The sequence below is a fragment of the Salvelinus fontinalis genome, chromosome 8 (genome assembly GCF_029448725.1).
Source record: "Salvelinus fontinalis isolate EN_2023a chromosome 8, ASM2944872v1, whole genome shotgun sequence".
In the NCBI taxonomy this organism is placed as follows: Eukaryota; Metazoa; Chordata; class Actinopteri; order Salmoniformes; family Salmonidae; genus Salvelinus; species Salvelinus fontinalis.
Window position 1 is genome coordinate 3,225,036 of NC_074672.1, and position 17,591 is coordinate 3,242,626.

Below are 17,591 nucleotides of genomic sequence, written 5' to 3' on the forward strand. Positions count from 1 at the left end.
AGGGATCGGGAGTCAGGACGAGAGAGAGGCAGGCAGCGTTTCTCAGACAGTCAATCATGAATCAGCTGGCATTTTAATGGATATATACAAAGAAATGTCATTTGAAAAAGGGTCAAACGAAACGAAGTGCAGCTAACTTGCGGTCTTTCCAGCTTTGGTTTGAAGTTATTGTGTTAGCTGTGTTGTTGGCTAACGTAAACTCACCCCATTCCGTACAAATGTGCGCAACCGCAACATTCAAACGAGGCTACAAAGAAAAGTACTAGGACTGTAGCGACTGTGTTGACTTCAAAATCGGGGGTGTGAACTACGTTTCTATTCAAGCGTTGATCGACATGGTAATGGATCTATAGTATTGGAGAAAAGTTGAAAAAACGGACCCTCCGTTACATCATGACGTGTCATGTCGTAATGTACAGCACGCATAAAGCAACTATTTATGTCTTACAATCTCTCTCCACCAGGTGTAGCACTTCTCTCATCGTTTAAAAACAAGAAATGGACAGTGACGGGGGTAAGGGGGGATACCTAGTCATTTTTTGCGTCATCATTGCATGCTATCATCATTCTCAAAGCCGCTGTTTACAGCTAAGATCACTTTAGCACCGCCCTAAAAACCCGATTCAAATTCGACACAAACCGTCAAATAGGTATGTAATGACACATTATATAAACTCTTTATAGTGTTTTATTTACATTTTAGAGGCGATAAGGTGATAAGTTGGACAGATCGAGTGAAAAAAAGCAATTTTACCACACAACCTCTCTCCTTCTCACTATCACGCATTAGTTTCGCTTCCCCACCCGCCATTTTTAAAAAGACCCGACGGGGCTCATTGCCTGCTTGAATTATGCAGAAACGGGCAGCGTTTAGGTCATGTAATTGATAATGTTGGAAAGGGGAGCAATTGTGCTTTACAATGGTATTGACATTACAGTTGATCTGGAAGTATTACGTTTTTGGGGCGCTAAAATAAGGGCCATTGTACGGACCAAGGCGATGTACGAGTTTACGTGAGTTTACGTTAGCTCCTCTAAGTGTCCTAACAAGAAAGCAAATTTTCTATGCCAGGTGAAATCGTACCTCATTAACTCATTGTTATGATGTATCCAAATAAATGTCACAAGAAAACATCTTTAACAAATGCAGCTACTGTTGTTATTCTGTCCACACTGTTTGACATGACCGTAAGTTAGCCGTAGTTGGCTAGCTAGCAAGCAAAGCATAAGAACGTTGCCAGCCAGTATGGCAATAGAACATTTAGAACGAACAACTGGGTCGCGTCGAGAGATACAGAACAAAAAGACTGAACTACTGGGTCCCGTCTCTGGCAACCGAACCAATAGAACGAACGACCAGCCGGCTTGGGTCGCAACCCTAGATTTCTTTCGGGACTATATCTTGTGGAAGGATGAAATAGTATGAATACATTCATCAAAATAACGTTTTTAATGAAAATATGTCAATTATTATTTGAATATGTTGGTAACCCGTTGTATAAAAGTGATAATGCCTCGAAGGGCATTATATATCATCCAAACACCGGCTTCTCGGGCATTATCACTTAAATAAACTACACTGTAAAACCTTTAATGTAAATTTACAGTAACATACTGGCAGCAATTGGCTAGTAAGTCACTTTCATTTATTTTACAGTACAGCTACTGTAATCCATTTTACGGTACCACAAATATGACTAATCTAATTTACAGTACCAATTACAATTACAGAATATTACTGTAATTACCCAGTGACATATTAACCAGTGGTCCAGTACTTCAGAAACGTCCGGCCTCCTGGGCTTTTCACGTACGACAGTGTCTAGGGTTAACCGAGAATGGTGTGACAAACAACAAGGGTGAAAACAGCTCGTTGATGAGAGGTCGAAGGAGAATGATAAGAATTGTGCAAGCTAACAGGTGGGGCACAAATGGCACAGTACAACCAGAGAGTCAGAGTCAGAGCAGCTCACAGATCACTGCACCTGTACATAGCCCATCTGTAAACAGCCCATCTATCTACCTACCTCATCCCCATACTGTATTTATTTATTTATTTATCTTGCTCTTTTGCACCCCAGTATCTCTACTTGCACATTCATCTTCTGCACATCTACCATTCCAGTGTTTAATTGCTATATTGTAATTACTTCGCCACCATGGCCTATTTATTGCCTTAACTTACCTCACTTGCACTCACTGTATATAGACGTTTTGTTTTCTTTGTTCTGATTCTTGATTGTATGTTTATTTTATTCCATGTGTAACTCTGTGTTGCTGTATGTGTCGAATTGCTATGCTTTATCTTGGCCAGGTCGCAGTTGCAAATGAGAACTTGTTCTCAACTAGCCAACCTGGTTAAATAAAGGTGAAATATATATATATTTTTTTAACAACCGTGGTGTGTAGAACAGCATCTCGGAATGCACAACTTGTCGGTTCTTGTCACGAATGGGCAACCGGGTTCCACTCCTATCAGCTTAAAACAGAAAGAAGCGGCTCCAGTGGGCACGCGATCACCAACACTGGATAATTGAGGAGTGGGAAAAAATTGCCAGGTCTGACGAATCCAGGTTCCTGTTGTGTCATGCTGATGGCAGAGTCAGGATTTGGCGTAAGTCTATGGCCCCATCCGTCCTGGTGTCAACGGTACAGGCTGGTGGCGGTAATAGTGTGGGGAATGTTTTCCTGGAACACGTTAGGTCCCTTAATACCAATTCAGCAACGTTTCCATGCACCAAATAATTCAGGCTGTTCTGGAGGCAAAGGGGTGTCCGACTCAGTACTAGATGGTTTTACTTTCCAGCACACTAACTGATATTTGGTGTTTTATATCACTTGCACTCTGATCTGTTCCCTACATACATTTAATTGTTAGGGAACCACTACCACATATTAGCTAAATTTGTACAGCATTCTCACTAACAGGTGCAACAAATATAACCTCTTACAAGACACCGCTCAGAATATATTAATGAGACACTAGTGTAATGGTTTTCGTCGCTCATGGTTTTCGTCGCTCAAAAAATACAGTATGGTACTGTGTTCTGAATTACAGAAAATTACTAGCAGTGATATTCAGGACAAGGATTGAAGAAATCCTTAAAATACAGTATATTACTGTTTTCTGTTGGGGTACAGCATTCTCACGGATGCAACAAATATAGCCTCTTACAAGGCACTACTTAAAATACATTAATGAGCCAGAGACTCTTTCACCGCCCACAACATTTTCCCACAATGCGCCATAATTAATTCTGTAAAACACATTTACAGTATTTTACTGTGCATTTTAAAAATGTTTACTGTTGAAATTACAGAAACAACTTACAGTGTAGGAAATGCATACATGTACCAAAACATGTAGGATAGGCTACATTCTCTCACTCTCTCGCTCTCTAACCCACCTGTCGACACATCAGGGCCAGTCTCTCTTTCAGCTGGGCGAGCTCAGCTCTTAGGCGCTCTATCTCCGTTTCTCTCTGTCTGTCAATCTCACCGTCCAATCCAGAAGACGGCCCATTGGGTAGGCGCTGGTGTCGCCGGCGACGATGGATTTCGAGAAAGGAGAGCGACGGGAAATGAGATCGATTAGACCCATGTTGAATATCAACGAGACACATTATAATACCCACATACTATATACTGTAGTACTGTTATTAACGTTTGGACGCTAACAAACTTAAATACTGGAACCAACGTGCATAAATCCGCCTTACATCTTTCCCGCCGTCCATCCCTTGTTGCCGTCTTTTAATTGGGTCTCTTAAAGAGATTACCTGCAAGAGCGGTAAATGTCAAAAAATAGAGTGAATGCATTTGCATCTTTCTTATTGTCAAGAAATTGAGATATAACGTGCTCTAATAAAACATGTGTATCCCGTATGGCTTTTACCTCTTGTGCTGTTGCTTGTAGTTGATCCTCCAAAAGAGTCACTCTCTCAAGGGCCACCCGGAGTCGCTCTCGAACCTTAGGGCCAAAAAATGAGAAACGAATGAGAAACGCTGAGAAATGTGTCTGTCTGGATCCCTTCATCCAAACAGTAAAGCGACTGTTGAGAGGAAAGCTACAGTAGCTGCTTTTGAGTGGGATGGAGACCCAAAATGGGAGCCTGGTGGCCCTGGTCGCCCACCTTCTCATCCAAAGCCTTGTGGTGTTCAAACAGGGACTTGAGGGCCTTGAGGACCTCCACTTCACTGGAGACCCCTGCTGGGGACTGGGCCTGTCTCTTCACCACCGTCATCCTCAGACTGCGCTCGTGACGGGACACAAGACACTCCAGGTGCTCTAGTAACAACTATATATGGGAAGGGAGAGGGAAAGATGGAAAGAGAGAGAAGGGGGGGAAGAGAGTAGGAGAAAGAGACAGCCAGAAAGAGGCATATAAAGAGATTGAGGGAGAGGTAGAGGGAGAAAGAGAGAGAGGCAGAAGAGTTGGCGACGCACGGAAGATGATGGAGACGGAGGAAAGGGAAGGAGAGAAAGACAGGCAGAGTAGGAGGTGGAGAAAAAAGAGAGTGGAGAGGAAGAAGGAAAAAGAAGGACAGAGAAGGTAAGAGAGGCAGAGGAAGAGAGAGAGAGACAATGTGGCACAATGACAGAGTTTAGAGGGAGTAGATAAGAGTGGAAGAGCATAAGGTAGCAGAAAGAGAAGGGGGAGAAACATGGAGAAAAAGGAGAGGGCAGAGGGACGGTGGGAGAAAATGTGAAAGTGTGTACTAGGGAGGAGAAGAGGGAGTAATAGAATGAATCAATACCACAACTACAATGGCTGAGAAAGAACAAACACAACTGCTGGGAAAGTGCTAAGGAGTAAAATGGCTGATAAACAGCTTACACGTGTGTTGTTTCTCTCCGCCTTGAGCTCAGAAATCTCCTCTTCCCTCTCCAGTAGCTGCTCCCGGCAAACATTCAGCTCCTTAGTCAGCACAGCAAACTCCTGCAGAACCCCCAAGCATTCATGAACAATATGGACGACTTGTAACATGCTCACATATGCTCAATCAATGTAGACGCAATATTACAGGAAATATACTGTAATCAGCAAGGTGTGCAACCAACTCTGAAAACACACACACACACACACGTGCAGACATTGAAGCAGTAAGCAAGCATAATAATCATGTACTGATACACTGACACAGATTACGCTGCGGTGACACTATCAGGCTCAGAGCCGCCTATGTCAACTGGCCTTCAAGGATTAAATCACTGAGTTACACAATGATACGGCACTGAAAGGCACTGGAATGGCGAGAAACACAGCATTGATATGTCACTTACAATACTAACTGGAAACACTGTCAACGACAGTGTGAGTAAAATATCTTGCCATCCGAAGGTAACACAGCATGCAACACTTTGCTAATGATTCCTTATGATCCTTACCCTTCCAAAAAAAGTGACAATGATCCCTATTTTTTGGAAGAAAAAGGAAACCCCCCAAATGAAGCTTGGTTTTGGCAGCACACGCTTTATAATGTTCATTTTGGAGGCACAAGCTGAGGACCTTTTCACTTGACTACCTTCCGACTGGAGGACTACAGTGACAATGCGTATGCTGCAATGTAAGCGATAACAATTGCTGTCATCAACATGGCACAAAGAAACATGCAGCATGAAATGTAATGCAACAGCGATGGGAGTCAGAGATAAGAGAAGGAGAGTATACAGATGGTGACACAGTAGGATTGTTGGCACTGCTTTCTGGGGTTGGTCCTTATTTGGATAAGGGTCAGAATTTCACTTGGCATCTCTGCTCATTTATTTGTATTCCATCTCTCTCATTCTCGCTGTCTGTGTGATCATTGAGAGACTTTGGGCTCCATTCAGAACTCCTATTTAAAGAGTGGCATACAAACATACCCTTTATCACACGGTCCAATTAGTAGTTGTGTGCTATATACTGTACAGTTCACGTATGCTTTGTTTATTGTACAGAGTGTGTGTTGTGTACTTGTATGTACACTTACTAGTTCTAATCTAAAAATCACAGAATGGTACTGGGGTACCGTTCAAAAATCTTGTTTTCAGAATAAGCTGTGTGTGTGTGCAGTTGAGGCTCCGTAAACCAAGCATACATTAATTAAACTACATATTAATAAAAACATAACATAAACTGTGGATGTCTGTAGGATGTCATTTTGAAGGGTGACAATTTCAGTTTCTGCTACAGTTGTGTCCAACTGAAAAAGTGATCCCATTTTGGAGGCAATGACTTCCACATTTATGTCTGTGCCAAACGGAACGCACACATAAGTGGCAATAGGCTCAAGTGATGCAAAATCAGTGAAACGACAAAACTCAGATAAGATGTCAAACTCAGATAAGATGCTCTGCGCGTGTTCCACGTAAGGTGCACTGTCAAGCTGTGCAGTATCCTTGCCCTGACGTTCAAGCTCTGAATGCATGTGTTGACAGAAGTGCAGGTCCTTACGTTGAAGCTTTCTTGTGAGCAGTTGTAGTTTGCATTTAATAGTGTTCACAGAGCTGATCATGTCGATGACATGTTTGCCTTTTCCTTGCAGCTCTACATTCAATTCATTAAGCATATAAGTTAGGTCAGTGAGAAAAGCTAAATAAAAGCTAAATACAGGAGCCACAGTGTGTCTTCTAGCAGTGCATATTCTGCATATTTGGAGACCTTGAGAAACTCCTTGATTTCAGGCAACAACTCACTGATTCTCCTTAAAAATGTCCTTCGGCTCAGCCACCATCCGTGTGCAGCAGCAGGTCTGTGTGCTCCGCTTCAGTCTCTTCTAAGTGAGCACGAAATAGCCTCCGCTGTAGGCTTCTCGCTCAAATAGAACGCACAATCTTCATCGCAACATCCATCACCTCTTTCATGTTTAACATCTTCCCGCACAAAGCTCGCTGCTGAATTACGCAGTGATAACTAAACTCAGCAAAACAATAAACGTCCTCTCACTGTCAACTGCGTTTATTTTCAGCAAACTTAACATGTGTAAATATTTGTATGAACATAACAAGATTCAACAACTGAGACATAAACTGAACAAGTTCCACAGACATTTGACAAACAGAAATGGAATAATGTGTCCCTGAACAAAGGGGGGGGTCAAAATCAAAAGTAACAGTCAGTATCTGGTGTGGCCACCAGCTGCATTAAGTACTGCAGTGCATCTCCTCCTCATGGACTGCACCAGATTATCAAGTTATTGCTGTGAGGTGTTACCCCACTCTTCCACCAAGGCACCTGCAAGTTCCTGGACATTTCTGGGGGGAATGGCACTAGACCTCACCCTCCGATCCAACAGGTCGCAGATGTGCTCAATGGGATTGAGATCCAGGCTCTTCGCTGGCCATGGCAGAACACTGACATTCCTGTCTTGCAGGAAATCACACACAGAACGAGCAGTATGGCTGGTGGTATTGCCATGTTGGAGGGTCATGTCAGGATGAGCTTTCAGGTAGGGTACCACATGAGGGAGGAGCATGTCTTCCCTGTAACGCACAGCATTGATATTACCTGCAATGACAACAAGCTCAGTCCGATGATGCTGTGACACACCGCCCCAGACCATGACGGACACTCCACCTTCAAATCGATCCCACTCCAGAGTACAGGCCTCAGTGTAATGCTCATTCCTTCGATGATAAACGCAAATCCAACCATCACCCCTGGTGAGACAAAACCGTGACTCGTCAGTGAAGAGCACTTTTTGCCAGTCCTGTCTGGTCCAGCGACGGTGGGTTTATGCCCATAGGTGACGTTGTTGCCGGTGAAGTCTGGTGAGGACCTGCCTAACAACAGGCCTACAAGCCCTCAGTCCAGCCTCTCTCAGCCTATTGCGGACAGTCTGAACACTGATGGAGGGATTGTGCGTTCCTGGTGTAACACGGGCAGTTGCTGTTGCCATCCTGTACCTGTCCCGCAGGTGTGATGTTCGGATGTACCGATCCTGTGCAGGTGTTGTTACATGTGGTCTGCCACTGCGAGGACGATCAGCTGTCCGTCCTGTCTCCAAGTAGCGTTGTCTTAGGCGTCTCACAGTACGGACATTGCAATTTATTGCCCTGGCCACATCTGCAGTCCTCGTGCCTCCTTGCAGCATGCCTAAGGCACGTTCACGCAGATGAGCAGGGACCCTGGGCATCTTTCTTTTGGTGTTTTTCAGAGTCAGTAGAAAGGCCTCTTTAGTGTCCCAAGTTTTCATAACAGTGACCTTAATTGCATACCATCTGTAAGCTGTTAGTGTCTTAACGACGGTTCCACAGGTTCATGCTCATTAATGTTTATGGTTCATTGAACAAGCATGTGAAACAGTGTAGGGCACAACTTAAGATCTGTGAAGTTATTTGGATTTTTACAAATTATCTTTGAACGACAGGATTCTGAAAAGGGACGTTTCTTTTTTTGCTTAGTTTAAGATAATAAGATGCTATGGTTGCCGCCTTCTCTTTGGTCACTGGCCTGTGAAAATTGACTGCTGCGCTGCCAGTAGATTTTTTTGTTCTTGTACCTGTCACGATCGTTATAAGAAGTGGACCAAGATGCAGCGTGGTATGTTTCCATCCTTTTATTTGGAAGAGAAACTTAAAGAACAAAAACAATAAAGCGAACAAACGAAACGTGAAGCTCAGAGTAGTGCTCACAGGCAACTATACCTAGACAAGATCCCACAAACAAAGTTTGCTGCTTCAGTGTCTTTATATATTTTTGTCAGATGTTACTATGGAATACTGAAGTATAATTACAAGCATTGCATAAGTGTCAAAGGCTTTTATTGACAATTACATGAAGTTGGTGCAAAGAGTCAATATTTGCAGTGTTGACCCTTCTTTTTCAAGACCTCTGCAATCCGCCCTGGCAGGCTGTCAATTAACTTCTGGGCCACATCCTGACTGATGGCAGCCCATTCTTGCATAATCAATGTTTGGAGTTTGTCAGAATATGTGGGTTTTTGTTTGTCCACCCGCCTCTTGAGGATTGACCACAAGTTCTCAATGGGATTAAGGTCTGGGGAGTTTCCTGGCCATGGACCCAAAATCTCGATGTTTTGTTCCCCGAGACACTTAGTTATCACTTTTGCCTTATGGCAAGGTGCTCCATCATGCTGGAAAAGGCATTGTTTGCCACCAAACTGTTCCTGGATGGTTGGGAGAAGTTGCTCTGGAAGGATGTGTTGGTACCATTCTTTATTCATGGCTGTGTTCTTAGGCAAAATTGTGAGTGAGCCCACTCCCTTGGCTGAGAAGCAACCCCACACATGAATGGTCTCAGGATGCTTTACTGTTGGCATGACACAGGACTGATGGTAGCGCTCACCTTGTCTTCTCCGGACAAGCTTTTTTCCGGATGACCCAAACAACAGAGAAAATGACTTTACCCCAGTCCTCAGCAGTCCAATCCCTGTAACTTTTGCAGAATATCAGTCTGTCCCTGATGCTTTTCCTGGAGAGAAGTGGCTTCTTTGCTGCCCTTCTTGACATCCTCCAAAAGTCTTTGCCTCACAGTGCGTGCAGAAGCACTCACACCTGCCTGCTGCCATTCCTAAGCAAGCTCTATACTGGTGGTGCCCTGATCCCGCAGCTGAATCAACTTTAGGAGACGGTCCTGGCGCTTGCTGGACTTTCTTGGGTGCCCTGAAGCCTTCTTCACAACAACTGAACCGCTCTCCTTGAAGTTCTTGATGATCCGATAAATGGTTGATTTAGGTGCAATCTTACTGGCAGCAATATCCTTGCCTGTGAAGCCCTTTTTGTTTAAAGCAATGATGACGGCACGTGTTTCCTTGCAGGTAACCATGGTTGACAGAGGAAGAACAATTATTCCAAGCACCACCCTCCTTTTGAAGCTTCCAGTCTGTTATTCGAACTCAATCAGCATGACAGAGTGATCTCCAGCCTTGTCCTCGTCAACACTCACACCTGTGTTAACGAGAGAATCACTGACATGATGTCTGCTGGTCCTTTTGTGGCAGGGCTGAAATGCAGTGGAAATGTTTTTGGGGATACAGTTCATTTGCATGGCAAAGAGGGACTTTGCAATTAATTGCAATTCATCTGATCCCTCTTCATAACATTCTGGAGTATATGCAAATTGCCATCATACAAATTGAGGCAGCAGACTTTGTGAAAATTCATATTTGTATTCTCAAACATTTGCATATTCATATTCTCAAAACTTTTGACCACGACTGTACAAAGTTAGTATATATGCCCACTGAAGTAGATTACCCTACACCTACTGTGGCCATGAAGGTCAATCTAATGAAAAATATGAACACAGTACTACTTTATAATGTCCTATCAGATCCATAGGCTATTACACCTATTACCAATGACTGTATGGTAATTACAGTGCTAAAAACAAACAAATGTTTCCCTCAATCTGAGATGAAAAATAGCTCAAAGAAAATGCCGACAGTAAGGGAGCAAAAAGACAAAAGGGAACACAAGCACAAATCCTCTCCATGTGTAAGTACAATACCGGTTATTTTAAAGAGGCAGGACTGGAATTAATTGACGTCCCTCTCTACACTTGATCGTTTTTCTCTATATGGGGGAGCACACTGATCTGCCACTGCAGGGATTTATTGTGAGCCAGCTTTGCTCTGCAACTGACGCATACACAGACAAGCATGCGCATGCATGAACACACGTGCACACATATGCAGTCGCACACACGCACACCCGCACCACACACAAACACACACACGCACGCACAAATACACACTCAGACATGCCAATCACACCCACATACTCACTCACATGAAAATACATTGACTGTACCCCCACTCATACATACTGTACCCCCCCACGCACACACACACACACACACACACACACACACACACACACACACACACACACACACACACACACACACACACACACACACACACACACACACTACCTGTGGCAGGGCGATGGACAACTGTCTGGAGAGGGAGTCCTTCTCATGGCCTAGCTCTCTGAGGCGTAGCTGGGCCGTCCCAAGGCTGTCCTGGGTCTCCTTCAGGCTCTCCAGCAGCCTCTCCCTCTCGGTCAGCATGTTGACCATCAGGGACTCCAGGTTCCCTGTGCTGCCTCCCTCATCACCCCCACCCCTTGATTCTCCTCGGCCACCGTAGCCCCCTCCCTCTATGGCCCCACCAGGGCCCCCAGCCCCGACCCCAGGAGAGGAGGGGCCTCCACCGCGCCCGTCCTCCGAAATGGTGGGCATCACTTCGCACATCATCATGAGACTGGAGAGTGTGTGGCGGGTTCTGAGAGAAAACGTCTATGTTGGGAGTTTGTGTTTACCCAAAAGCCCTGTGTGCAGGTGGGTCAAAGTGTGTGTACGTGTGATTCGTTGACAGAATGTCTGTTACTTGAACGAGATCTTCTGTTTGAGTCTGTTCATCTCTGACTGAAATGACAGTGTATAAAAAATATAAATTGTTCCTTTTTTCTTTGTAAAAAATAGCTTTTAATCATGTTTGACGCTTCCATTTCACTCCTTCTGATTCCATCTATTGCATTACTTCTTCTCTCCAAAACAACACCAATAAATAGGCCTAGTGCACTTTTCTCTCTCGCTGCTTTTTTCTTACTGTGCAACAACCTGGGTTTTGTTTACCAGGAAGGAACTATGTCAGGGTTCCTCAACTGGCGGCCTGCGGGGCCGGGACAAATTTGGCCCTCTGGTGATATTTTTTGGCCCCCCCAAGTTTGCAGAGCAAAGAAAATTGTTATTTCTTTCTTTTTGGACATAAATGACTGTAAAATCACCAGCAAATCAGCTACAATTATTATGTTTTAGTCAAATGTTATATCTGTTTGGGCTTCTTGCGGTCAGTTCCGGCCCCCTGCCCATCCACTCAAGAAAAAATCAGCCCGCGGTTGAATCTAGTTGATAATCCCTGATCTATGTGCTCTTGAATGACCGAAGGAGGAAGTATCTCTGTGAAACTGGGCTGTGGTAGGAGTCTAGCATTGGCTGAGGAAAGGGAGGGCAGGAATGGATAGTGGAAGGCCCACCTTCCGACTGGATCCACAGGTTGGGTCTTCACAACACCCGGAGCGATAGCTGAAAGAAATAAAGATAGACAAAGTGTCATACTAGGCCCACCTCAGTTAATGCACTGTATACAACATAGGAAAAGACAAGCTAGGCCAGTACTACAACTACTGTAAGACAATTCCACAACATAAACCTGTACTGTAACTTGATGTACTGTAAGTGTAGTAATCTCAAGCATCTCTCAAACATGGACAGATAATGATACGAAATATGTAATGAAATATAGGTGCGGGACCTGGGTCGTGTTCAGCAGGGCATGTGTTAGCAAATGTTTTACACTGGAAAACAAAACGATCTGTGTTCTTATTGGTAGTACCTCCCCATTTCTACATGTTTTCTCCCTACTAAACATGACCCAGATATTGACCACATCTAGTGTGTTAAACATCTTAGTGTATTCTCTGTGATTAAACAAACAAAGCGTGTGCAAGGCACCAATACAGCACTCATGCACCTGATTCAGCTAATCAAGTTTTGAAAAAATTGCTGATTATTTGATTCAATCCTGGTCCTGGGGAGACACGGAGTGTGCAGGCTTTTGAGACCACGCAGACCTATGTAACCTAATCTAAATGCTGAAGACATGCCCAGTTCCAGACCCTCACCTCTCCAGATTGGGGGGCAGACCGGCACATAGTGGCTCTGTAGTCTTTTCGAGAGAGACTACTAGTGGTACAGTAACAACAACGGGCTGCGCGGGAAGACTACAACTCCCAGCCTGTGTCCCAATACTTTACACACCCTTCCTTCCCTTATATTTATCTAATGATCACAGATCAATAAGGTGACTGGATGAAAAAGCTTGTTTCCCACACCTGTCCAGTTTAGGTTTGTGAACAGAGAGGATAGGCCTAAAATAGAGATCTAAGGAAAGATCAGTGTTTTTCTTCAAGCCTGGTCCTGGGCACCCACAGGCTGTGCAGGCATATGTCCCTGCCCCTTGTTAACACATAATTCATTTAATAAATCGGGGTCTGGAAACTGGTGTGTTAGTGCTGAAATAGATGTAAAGCCTGCACACCCTGTGAGTCCCCAGTCAGTACCAGTAATGAATAACACTGGTCTAGGACCAGTGTTACATTTTATTACATGTTGTGGTGGCTGTAGATAAGGCAAGTCAGGCCATCAGAACCATGAGTCAGTCTGGGTAACCACTATAGCATTCCCTCCATGACCTGCCAGGAAGAGGATGTCTGGCAAACTGTAACCCACCCAGCACCTACTGCACCTGGGTTACTCCTGCTGCTATATCAGCATTGTCCATCTCATCCAGGAGAGGTAAGGAGGACCACCAAGGCTGTCTCTCATGCCATCCTTCTACTGGTACGGGCAGTGGTCTCCAACCCTGGTCCTGAAGAGCTACTCGGTGTGCAGGCTTTTGTTCCAGCCCAGCACTGACACACCTGATTCAGCTCTGAGGTAGGGGTACTTAGTGATGGCCAGTGCACTGCCTGTACAGGGGACTAGAGAGACAGAGGACTAGAGATATTTACAGAGACACATTCAAAAGCAATGCAGAACACTGCCATATGATGAAAGCACAAACAGACTGGACAACCAGGCAATGTGACCATTTGGCCCCTGCACTTCAGGACAAGTACTAGATGTGGCCCCAGCCTTTCCACAATATATAATACCAATAGTAATGTAGTAGTATTTTCATTATCTTTGTGAGGTAGGCTATTCAAACATGTTAATGGCAATTACAAACAGTTGACACGAGGATACAAAAGCGACAAAACTCTCAAGACAAGCAAAGTCCCAAATGATGGACAAATTATTATATAGGAGTCAAAGATGATTGGGCTTGTGATAAGATATTCCATCATTTTTCATTGGAAAGAATAGGACGATAGGGGCAGCTGATAGGGGAGGCTGATTTTAAGCGTACTCAGCTTATGAATGCTAGTTGGTCATCTAGGACCATGTCTTCTTTGCACGTGACACACTGACTAATACTGCATCATTGAACAGCTACAAAATTATCTCTGTATACAATTTATCATCATACTTGCCATCACCCTCATCATCTCTGTCAACACCCTATAGCTGTCACATTCCTAGCATGTTTGTGGTTGTTCTTTCAAGCCCAGAGTAGTAGGCCATCTCGTGGTTGCTCTCTATATAGCCAATTAGGAGCAGGCCTCAATCTTGTACAGTATTAGGTTACTAAAATAGCAGCTATCCACGAATGGGGGACTAATAAGGAAAATATGAAACGTTTGAGAGAGAGAGAGAGAGCGAGACAGAGCGATTGATGAGGAAGGAAGGAGCAAGGCAGCCTACACAGCGCTGTTCACCAGACATTGGGGGAGAGAGGGGAGTGTGGCCAAGCCTTTCGCTATTACCGACATTGGAAGAAAGTGGGGGATGATCTGTTCACCATAAATGTTGTCTTATATAGCCTACTCAGCATTTACGCACACATTAAATTATTTACTTGACATTTTTACACATTAATGATGACTGAGACAGCGGCGGTTTGTCCTGTGCCACATTATTCACAATAGCAAACACAACTAGCCTATTTAAATCCATCTCCTATCACGAAACGCATCATTGAAATCAATAACTGATTGTCGGCAGCTGGGCAGAGTGAGACAGAATCAAAGGAAGGAAAGACAATCAAACATGTTTTTAATCGCATCACCAACAGTGTTTCAGTGCTGAAAATGAGGCGTTTGGAGATGACAGCTGTAGACTACTTCCATGTTTTAATGTATGGAAAGAAAAATATAATTTGATAAAACACACACACACAGCCCCACACAACTACAGACATTCCTGAATGTTCATAAAAACATCCACAGTTTGCAGGAAGATATCTCGATGGTTAACGCTCATCATGCCATAGGATATAGGCTACTCATTTTCTGGAGAACAGCACGTCAGAAATACACTGAACGGGATCCAAAATACATGTCACGCATTTGATACAATTTACTCCAGAGACAAACGAGAGAAAAGCACTAAAATAATGCTTATTCTTGGAAATCGTTGCTTAATAACGGTAGTTTATATGCTAGTGTATTAGTTTATTATAGGCTTAGAAGAACTTGGCAATGCATAGGCTACATATAACGTTATTTGTAGGCTACATTCTCTCTCTCTCTCGTGAGCGCCCTAAATACATCGAGGTGTGTGTTGCTAACGTGTGTTGCTAACGCACCTGTAGGTTAAGTACAGTACAGGTGCCTCGTTTATATTTATTGCATCGTTTATTGTATGTATTTAACACCCTCCTATATTCCCCTCCCTTCCTGACAACACAATCAACATAGGCTAACTGGTTATCGGGCCACACACAAACGCACACATTTTCACAGACTCTTCTCGTTTCATGCCATAAGAAAATGGGTTGGGAGGGGCGGTGGAAGTTACATCCTTACCACAGTCATCGCGCGATGCTCATACTGTCCAAATCTGACGTTAAATATGTCTCGGACACCTCTCCGCGGATTATGCCTCCGTGCCTGTGCTGCTTTCAAATACCCAGATATATGGTTCCCCCTGTCTCTCTCCTTTGCACATGTAAACGGCATAAGGGAGCGGGGAGGGGCGCTACACCACCTTACCATAGCCTCCCCCTCTTTCGGATTGGAAGGCAATAGGTCTTAAAGAAACATCCTCTCAGCATTCTCCACATCTCTCTGTGATTTCCGCGCGCGCACGCGCACACACACACACACACACACACACACACACACAAAACACACACACTGAGGCCAAACAAACACCTGATTTAATTACAAGTCCCCCTGACTGCAGCGTAAGATACCCCCTGACTGCGGCGTGCGAGTCCCCCTGACTACGGCGTGCGATTCCCCGACTGCGGCTTGCGATTCCCCCTGACTGCGGCTTGCGATTCCCCTGACTGCGGCGTGCGATTCCCCCTGACTGCGGCGTGCGATTCCCCCTGACTGCGGCGTGCGATTCCCCCTGACTGCGGCTTGCGATTCCCCTGACTGCGGCGTGCGAGTCCCCCTGACTGCGGCGTGCGATTCCCCCTGATTGTGGAGTGCGATTACCCGTGACTGCGGCGTGCGATTCCCCCTGACTGCGGCTTGCGATTCCCCCTGACTGCGGCGTGCGATTCCCCCTGACTGCGGCGTGCGAGTCCCCCTGACTGCGGCGTGCGATTCCCCCTGACTGCGGCTTGCGATTCCCCCTGACTGCGGCTTGCGATTCCCCTGACTGCGGCGTGCGAGTCCCCCTGACTGTGGCGTGCGATTCAGGGCCGGGCTCAATGTGGGCGGAGTCAAACGATGGACTCCGCCCACGTTTGACCACGCCCATGGGTTTTTGTCCATCTGAGGTTTGACAGTCACACACCGAATACACACACACCAAATACAGACACATACGTTTGTGCAAGGCACACGTTAAATAAAAACGTATTTCATTTTTGAAGATAGTAAGAAATATTATATAAAAGTGGTACCAGCAAATGTGTTGTAACCCTTTTTGCTTCATGCTATATTTGAGACAAGCTATGGATATTGTTGCAGTGAACAGACTTGTTATGTATGTCATGTACTGTTAAAATTGTGTTGATAAATGTTATAACTTTTAAAAAATTATTTAATTGAGTATTTATATATATATACTGTATATATATATAAATACATATAAATACTATATAAATATATATAAATATATATACTGTATAGGTCCCGTGTGGCTCAGTTGGTAGAGCATGGCGATTGCAACGCCAGGGTTGTGGGTTCAATTCCCACGGGGGGACCAGGATGAATATGTATGAACTTTCCAATTTGTAAGTCGCTCTGGATAAGAGCGTCTGCTAAATGACTTAAATGTAAATATACAGTGGGGAGAACAAGTATTTGAAACACTACCGATTTTGCAGGTTTTCCTACTTACAAAGCATGTAGAGGTCTGTAATTTTTTATCATAGGTACACTTCAACTGTGAGAGACGGAATCTAAAACAAAAATCCAGAAAATCACATTGTATGATTTTTTAACTCTGTCAGATAAGTAGTTGGTGAACCAGGCTAGGCAGTCATTTGAGAAACCAAGGCTGTTGAGTCTGCCGATAAGAATATTGTGATTGACAGATTCGAAAGCCTTGGCCAGGTCAATGAATACAGCTGCACAGTATTGTCTCTTAACGATGCCGGTTATGATATCGTTTAGGACCTTGAGCGTGGCTGAGGTGCACCCATGACCAGCTCAGAAACCAGATTGCATAGCGGAAAAGGTATGGTGGGATTTGAAATGGTCGGTGATCTGTTTGCTAACTTGGCATTCGAAGACCTTAGAAAGGCAGGGTAGGATAGATATAGGTCTGTAGCAGTTTGGGTCTAGAGTGTCTCCCCCTTTGAAGAGGGGGATGACCGCGGCAACTTTCCAATCTTTGGGGATCTCAGACGATACGAAAGAGAGGTTGAACAAGCTAGTAATAGGGGTTGCAACAATTTTGGCGGATAATTTTAGGAAGAGAGGGTCCAGATTGTCTAGCCCTACTGATTTGTAGGAATACATATTTTGTAGCTCTTTCAGAACATCAGCTATGTCACATTCTGACCTTAGTTTATTTTTA

The 17,591-nt window shown here is 44.4% G+C and overlaps 1 protein-coding gene across 7 annotated transcripts in view; it reads right to left on the reverse strand.

Moving 5' to 3' along the window:
- The window catches only part of LOC129860378 (liprin-alpha-3-like), a 55,127-nt gene extending 39,474 nt beyond the window's left edge, over window positions 1–15,653 (reverse strand). For 2 of the 7 annotated variants that reach the window (XM_055930740.1, XM_055930736.1), the window contains exons 1-8: window positions 15,419–15,652; window positions 13,258–13,492; window positions 10,881–12,035; window positions 4,839–4,940; window positions 4,134–4,298; window positions 3,896–3,970; window positions 3,720–3,779; window positions 3,408–3,533 (exon numbers count right to left, since the gene is read on the reverse strand). In XM_055930740.1, coding sequence (XP_055786715.1) covers window positions 3,408–3,533; window positions 3,720–3,779; window positions 3,896–3,970; window positions 4,134–4,298; window positions 4,839–4,940; window positions 10,881–11,207 — 855 coding nt within the window. In that variant the 5' untranslated portion in view covers window positions 11,208–12,035; window positions 13,258–13,492; window positions 15,419–15,652. Of the gene's footprint in view, window positions 1–3,407; window positions 3,534–3,719; window positions 3,780–3,895; window positions 3,971–4,133; window positions 4,299–4,838; window positions 4,941–10,880; window positions 12,036–13,257; window positions 13,493–15,418 lie in introns of all 7 variants that reach the window. The other 5 variants (XM_055930741.1, XM_055930739.1, XM_055930742.1 and 2 more) reach the window with 5 other exon arrangements.
- Between the last annotated feature and the right edge of the window lie 1,938 nt (window positions 15,654–17,591).